Source organism: Protobothrops mucrosquamatus, unplaced genomic scaffold (assembly GCF_001527695.2).
Source record: "Protobothrops mucrosquamatus isolate PMUCROS unplaced genomic scaffold, P.Mucros_1.0 scaffold227, whole genome shotgun sequence".
NCBI classification, from domain to species: Eukaryota; Metazoa; Chordata; class Lepidosauria; order Squamata; family Viperidae; genus Protobothrops; species Protobothrops mucrosquamatus.
In genome coordinates, this window is record NW_015386578.1 from 288,517 (window position 1) to 296,579 (window position 8,063).

The window sequence follows — 8,063 nt, forward strand, 5'->3', positions numbered from 1 at the left end:
ATTTAGTTCCTTTTTTGTGATCCATAGTCTTTTAGTACATGCATTGTCCATTTTTGGCACAGTGAAAGATTAAAACTGTCATGAAAGGGCGTTTACTTTTAAATCGAAGCCATGAATTCTAAGCTTCCACTTTTTGGACCCACTCCAGTGAGGTCCCATTTCCTGCAGAAAATAGATAAAAGTCTCTTGCCATCTAGCAGCTGTTGAATTGTCTTTGGGACTGCCTTATTTAAATAGCTGGTGAGTCTTCAAGCCATATCTTTGCAGCAATGAACCCAAAAGCTCTCCTTGTTCTTCTTGTACTTGCTTTGGTTACGATTTTTGCCTTGGTGTGTGTGTTGGTGACCAGGAGGGAGAAGTCTAGTCATTGTGGTGCTAAGTCACCTATTTCCTTGGATGAAAATCAGAAGAACAAGAATATGATATTTGCTGCCCTGTCAGCAGAAGAGATGGTACAGGTGGTGAAATATCTGCAACAAAGGTTGCCCTTGGTAGACGCTTCTCATGCTCTATTTTCTAATAATTTCATTTATTATGTTGATGTCAATCTCCCCCGAAAGGAAGAGGTGCTGAAATTTCTTGATCATGATGGACCACGCCCTCCTCGACAAGCATTGGCTGTGGTGTACTTTGGAGATCAACCAGTACCAAATATCACTGAGTATGTTGTAGGGCCACTTCCAGTGCCCACACATCATTGGGATATGACAGTACAAAAGTATGGAAAGAAATTATCCTATCATGGCAGAACCATAATTCTCAGTGAGTTTGGGGATATTAGGACATTCGTAGTGGAGAAGAAATTTCTAGAGGCACCCACTTTTATGACTCAAGTATTTGGACATAATGGAAGCAATTTTGAAGATATCCTCGCAGTACCTGGGGGATTTCAGTCTGGAGATCGCTGTTCCTGGGTTACTTTGTTTCAGAATGTAAGTGGCTTTTTCCTGCATCCATTGGGACTCGAGGTGCTTGTTGACCACAGCAGCCTGAATATCTCTCACTGGAAAGTTCCAAAAGTATTTTATAATGGCCAATATTTTAACAGTTTGGCAGAACTGGAAAAAGAATTCAAAGCAAAGCGGGTGATCGTTGCAAAAGTTAAGCCAGTTTCTTCTGATGGGGGCTTTTCTTCACTTCATCCAAGGACACCCCCTCTAAAACCTGGATCCTTCTATCATGAGCCCTTTGAGCCACACTACAATGTGAGAAACAACCAAGTAACTACCCCAAACTGGAGTTTTGCCTTTCGGATGGACGTACATAGAGGACTCCATCTCTATGATATCCGATTTAAGGATCAAAGAATTGTATACGAACTCAGTGTGCAGGATGCCATTTCTATCTATGGCTCCAATAGTCCTAGTGGAATGTTAACCCGATATATGGATGCAAGTTTTGGAATGGGAAGATTTGCATATTCATTAGTTCGTGGAGTTGATTGCCCTTACTCTGCCACTTACCTCGATGCTGTTTATTTAATTGAAAACATCAAACCAGAGGTACACAAGAACTCAATTTGTGTCTTTAAGCAGAGTGCAGGGACCCCTTTCCGGCGTCATTTTTCCAATTTTCAGTCTGTCTATTACGGGGGACTGGCTAGCTCTGCATTAGTTACGCGTTTTATAGTTACCGTCGGTAACTATGACTATGTCTGGAATTTTATTTTTCATCCAAATGGTGCCATTGAAAGCAAAGTCCAAGCAACTGGGTACATAATCTCATCTTTCCTCTATAGTGATGGGCTGGATTATGGTAATAGAGTTGCAGATCACACACTTGGTACAGTCCATACTCATGTCATCAACTACAAAGTTGATTTAGATGTTGGAGGTAAGTCCTTGGGAGTCTTAAATAGTTTTGATTGTTGCAATTTTGCACTATTTTCTGCTGTTGTTGGCAACTCTCTGCCCCACTGCTTATTTTTATTGTTCTTTATCTAAGTTTGGGTTTCTTATGGAAAAGCCATAAGGTTAGTAGAATTAGAGACCAGAGTAGAAACTGATGATTGCCCACCTTGGTCAGATAGTCAATATTGATGAGCTGCAGAATTATTTAATATATTAATATTTTCTAGTGAATCTCCACACCTACTGTACAAAGCTTACGACTCAAGTTCCAGAGCAAAGTATCTCTGCACCTGCACCTGAAGAGGGCACCATTTGAACACTAAAAATGTTTTCATATCTCTCTCCCTCCCTCTCCCTCTCCCTCTCTCTCTTTCTCTCTCTCTCTCCTTCTCTCTCCTTCCCTCCCCCCCTCTCCCTCTTCTCCATATTCTTATCTTCTTCAGTTCCAGTTTCTTATCTTGCACTGGTCAGTGGCTGCAAGAATAGGAATGTCAATGATAAGCAATAATTTACAATTGGTTAGGTTCAGCTTTTTAAAGTCCTTAGGGTAAGAGCAGTTAGGATTAGATAACAAGTTAAAGGATTTTCTCAGTTTAAGTTTGTATAGTATACATACTCAATTTCATATAACCTTTGTTGTGTCAGTCCTGGATTTAATGTATTTTGGGTGTTTACTCATATTCCAATATATGTAACTACCTAACATTTTATAATCCTATAAGCATACCTACCATTCTCATGGCTGTAAAGGCCTAGAGAGGCAATTCTTTTTGTGCCTTCAGCTACCCTTAAAAAAACAACACCACTCTTATAAAACACAGATATTTTCCACGATTTATGTCAGCAATCCAGATCACTATTAGTCATGCCATAGTTGTTCTGCAGGGAGTGATTTGGGAATATAAGAACCCTGCTGGTCCAGATCAAGGTTTATCTAGTCTAACATCTGGTAAAACGTTGACATTTATGCAATAAGAGTTCCTTTCTCCCCGTTTCATAACTTGCATATAGAAAGACTAGTTTTCTTTAATATTATAATTTTAGAGTAATAGATTATAGCAGCACTATAACTACTTTTACAAGTTAATTGTTTTACTGCATTATGAAATAAGAATAGAATTTAGATACATTAAACTAAAATACTGAAATACATTATAGAAAATAACTGGATACTGTGATATTTATACAGAAACTGAAAATATTAACACAGTAAGATTAAGATAAATTGAACCTTTAAAGATGAGAAAACAAATTTATTTCAAGACTGAACATTATTTATAGGATATCAATGAACAAAAACTGACATTAATAAAAAATTGCAAAATGTATTGAATTCTTGCAAAATGTGGAAAAGATTTTGATTTAGCTTAGTGATAGCACAAGGTTTATTATATATTATAATATAGCATAATAATGCTATATTCTACTATTATTGTAACTTTCTCTGATCTTATAGATAGTAAGGCTATAAATGGTTACCAGTGATAATAGTAATATATAGCCACTATCCCTGGTAACCATTTACGACCTTGTTTTATATAAGCCTGTAACCCCCTTTTAAAACCACCCAGGTTTGTTATTATCACTGTATCTTTGGATACTTTCCACAGTTTACCTGTTTGCATTGTGAGCATTAGTCTGCAGAGAAAAGAAATATAAATGTGGACATGTTTTATATTTTCATGATTTTAGAGGCATCAGAAATGGTGTAATGAGAATTAGTAATGTAAATATATAGTACAGCTATGCAATCAATAATCATTAAATTGTTTTCATTCTGATTTGTTCTTTTAGTGCTCCTTTGATTAAACTGTTGAAATATATACTCAGCTGCAGTTTTGTACTTAAATACAGATAGTCCTCAACTTACAACCATTCGTTTAATGACTGTTCAAAGTTACAATGGCACTGAAAAAGTGACATATGGTTGTTTTTTACACTTACAACCATTGCATCCTCCCTGTGGTCATATGATCAGAATTTGGACACTTGGCAACTAGCATGAATTTATGACATTTGCAGTGTCCCGGGATCATGTGATCACTTTTTGCAACCTTTTGACAAGCAAAGTCAATGGAGAAGCCAGATTCACTTAACAACCATGTTACTAATTTAACAACTGTAATGGTTCACTTAACAAAAGTGGCAAGAAAAGTCATAAAATGGGGTAAAATTCACTTAACAATTGTCTTGCATAGCAATAGAAATTCTGGGCTCAGTTGTGGTTGTAAATTGAGAAATACAGATTAAATATATGTCTTATGGCTATATTCCGTAATCCAGATCCAAACTGTGATGGATCTCTGAGTTTAGCATAAACAAATAAATAAAATAAAGTAGACTGCATAAGCTTTAAACCTGCCCAAATCAAGTGGCATATACATTTAATAAATAGGTAAATAAATAAATAAAATCTGGCCTGTAAAAATTCAGTAAATCTAATTTGGCCTTTGTTGCCTATGATGGTACAGATAGCTCAAGCAAATATACAACTGTTCAAAGTTATGAGGCTGAATAGTGGGATTTATGACTGGTTCTTATAACTATGACTGGCACAGCATCCCAACTATGTGATTACAATTTGGGCCCTTGATGCAATATTCCATACTCATGGGATCACCATTGGTGATCTTCACTGTAGGCTTCCAACAAGTCAATGAGGAAGCTGGCAAGAGATCACAAATGGCAATTGTGTGATATCACACTTAATGACCGCACAGGATTTGATGGCAACTGGAGTGCTGGAATTCCCACTGTAAGTTGGCAAAATCACATGATGTTACCCTTTACAATTATGTTACTTGCTGATAGAATAGCCAGTCCCAATTACAGTTATTAATCTATGACTGCCTGTACTTATTAACCCTGAGTTTCTACTTTTTTTGTAACTGAATCCATATATTTATACACCTCTTCTTCTTCTTTAGTGACTGAAATTTGTTGCAGTGATTTGATCTTTAAGGAAAATGGAGTAGAAGATTATTGGTTGCTGCAGTTTCATTTCTCTCCAACAGTGTTCTATGACTCATTGCTTCCCCTTTTTTTGCCCCCTCACAGGAATGAAAGATTGCTTAAACAAGCTATCTCTTCCTGAGCCACTTTTCTCCCCAAAGTGTTAACTGCAGGTTGACAAGCTCAGCTGTGTGACCTTAAATTAGTTGATTTAATCCCTCCAAACAGCTCACACTGACTGAAATTGACCAGACCTTCATCAGTCTCACTCTGAAATCTTTTGTTGTCAAGTACCCAAAATTTAGTCCTAAATGCATGCATTGGGTGGAAAATGAATTTTAATTATCATTTATTACAGTCTAATTTGCAAATGGGCACTAATCAAGGTAGTTGCTAACTGAGGATTAGCTGTAATGATTTTGATAAAGCCAATATGAGAAGATTTCTTTGTGCCTGGAATGTCTCTACAAGTAACAGCTCAAGACTCAGGGTTCTTCCACATAGCCACATTAAAGTTCTGTTTGCTATAGTAGTCCTTGAACCAGGAGCAAAGCGTGTTGGCATTAATTGTACTCCTATTGTTAATTTCTATTCTACCAACAGAGACAGGCCAGTCGTACTATTTTTATTTACATAATATGTCAATTCTAGGAAAATAATCAGGGTACTCCCTGGACATCATTTCTTTTCCTACCAAACTCACTTGTTGCAGGTGCAACCACTACCAAATGCTTTCCTTTTTGACCAAAGGGGAGTGGTGCTGGATGACTTTAAGTGAGGCTAGCCTCAATGAAGGGGGTATGGTCACATGAAGCTGCCTAAGCAAGAGATGCTTGATGCACTTCCTTCTCTGTATCTGTACCATGTCAGTAGATTTAGTTTTCTGAAACAGCACTAAAAGTATATTCAAAAATAGCCTGTCTGATAGGTTACAGATGTGGAGAAAAGTTGTAAGTGAAGCACAAAAGAAGAAACAGATAATCAGTGCTTTTTTTTGTTAAAAAAAAAAAGGTGCCAGAACTCATACATGTCATACAACCCGCCTTGCCTACCCTACAAGGTTCCATTCAAAAAAGGTGCCGAAACTCCATTCTGGGCATTCTATGACAAAAAAAGCCCTGCAGATAATTATCAAGATTTTCCCTTGTTTTACCAAACTGAAAAGGTTGTAAAAGCAAGAATTAGTCATAACTGCAGATAGTTATTATATGAAGCAGTTGCTAAATGAGAACTATTTGTATTTCAAGGAATGGAAGGAAGTGTTAGCAGCAAATGAGAAAAGAATCCAATTCTGGCAGTATTCATATATAGTTAATAACCATAGAGAACACACTATTTGACCTGCCCATATATAACAGCATTTGTCCCCACAGCGCATAATACCACCAAAGTTGGAGTACAGTAAATACATGGCATCACTCCCCCATCAGGACAGTGTAAATAACCATGGTATATCACATAAGCAGTCATAGGAACTGCAGCTTCATGAAATAGGATGGGTGTTAGGAGTGGTTAGTTCTAAGGCTTATGTTCAAGTTTCCCAAAGTAATAAAAACATACTGAAACACTAAACCCTAAAAAAAAATACCCAACATGGCCATATAAAGCCCCAGATGGCAATACACACACACACACACACACACTGCATCCAAATAGTGACATGCAGCTTTCAAAAGAGCACTAAGCTTTGGATGACCTTTATGTGGGCTGATGCCTCTGTGGAATTCAGGTGTCTCCTCATTCTGCAGCCCAAGCCAAAATTGGAGGGAACCCAACAACTGGAGGAAAGAAGTCATGTCTACAGCAGCTTAAAGTACTGTGCTGAATAGAAACTGGACATATCACAATTCATGAGCATGTCACTTCATAAATTGTCAATGAAGTATGCCAGATTATATCCACAGAAAAAAATGTGTTAGGATAAAACTCAGCTATGGACTGGAAATGGGCTAAAGGAAACATCATGAGAACAAGGCAGAAAATTGGTTGTATTGTGATTTGGGGGTAAATGAGAAAAATCCCCTATCTCACCCTCTTACTTTCTTCCCCTTCCCTTTTTCTTTCTAGGTGCAAAAAATTCCTTGGTTACCAATGATATGACTTTTGAGACAGTGAAGGCTCCCTGGAATCCAGACCATGAGATTCGGAGAATGAAACTGGTAAAAAAGGTCTTGGATACTGAAGATCAGGCTGCCTTCCGCCATAATGATAAGATGCCAAGATACATATATTTTGCAGCAAACAACACCAACAAGTGGGGCCATAAGCGCGGCTACCTAATCCAGACCATTAGCTTTGCCGGAGATCATCTCCCAGAGGCAGATCCAATGGAAAGAGCTATCAGTTGGGGCAGGTAAGCAGTCCTTTTCTAAGCACCAATGTCCAATGCTTTTGTTTATTTATTAATTTACTTGCTTGATTTGAAATGGGGCTTTCCTGTTCAAAATTAGTACTCCAGATAAGTTACAGTTTAAAGCAATAGACACATACGCAGAGAAAAAAAAAGATTAAAACAGATAACTAAAATATAAATTATGAAAGCATTAACTGCTAACTCTTTTTACCACTTTTCTCTCAAGGCAGAGAAATCTGGAGCCCAATGCAATTCCAAAGTATATTCTAGAATCTAAGAAAAAGAAGGAAGTCCTCTCTGTATACCTGGTAGATAAGCCTTTGAGAGCAGGCTTATCAGAAGAGGCTTTCTTTGAATTTGACATTAAACAATAATCACAACATTGCCATTGTTCCCTTTTTAGGGAAAGTTACCGAGAAGATGTGCTACTGAGCAGCAACAAAGTACTCTAGAGCAGTGGTTCTCAACCTTCCTAATGCCGCGACCCTTTAATACAGTTCCTCATGTTGTGGTGACCCCCAACCATAAAATTATTTTCGTTGCTACTTCATAACTGTAATTTTGCTACTGTTATGAATCGTAATGTAAATATCTGATATGCAGGGTGTATTTTCATTGTTACGAACTGAACATAATTAAAGCATAGTGATTAATCACAAAAACAATATAGCAATGCTCGCTGGAGAAGCTTACTCTTCCTTACTCAAAAATATTGGGAGGGAGGGAAGGGGAAGGAAGGAAGGAAGATTGAAGGGGAAAGGAAGGAGATGGAGAAGGAAGGAGATTGAAGGGGAAAGGAAGGAAGGAAGGAAGGAGAAAGAGATTGAAGTGGAAGAGATGGAGATGGAAGGAAGGAAGGAAGGAAGATTGAAGGGGAAAGGAAGGAGATGGAGAAGGAAGGAGATTGA

General features: G+C 37.7%; 1 protein-coding gene across 1 annotated transcript in view; it reads left to right on the plus strand.

Annotated features, from left to right (window-relative positions):
- The first annotated feature begins 216 nt into the window (after window positions 1-216).
- LOC107285918 (membrane primary amine oxidase) overlaps window positions 217-8,063 on the plus strand; it is an 18,131-nt gene continuing 10,284 nt past the window's right edge. Inside the window, exons 1-2 of the mRNA XM_015814187.1 lie at window positions 217-1,833; window positions 6,870-7,155. Coding sequence (XP_015669673.1) covers window positions 270-1,833; window positions 6,870-7,155 — 1,850 coding nt within the window. The 5' untranslated portion in view covers window positions 217-269. The remainder of the gene's footprint in view (window positions 1,834-6,869; window positions 7,156-8,063) is intronic.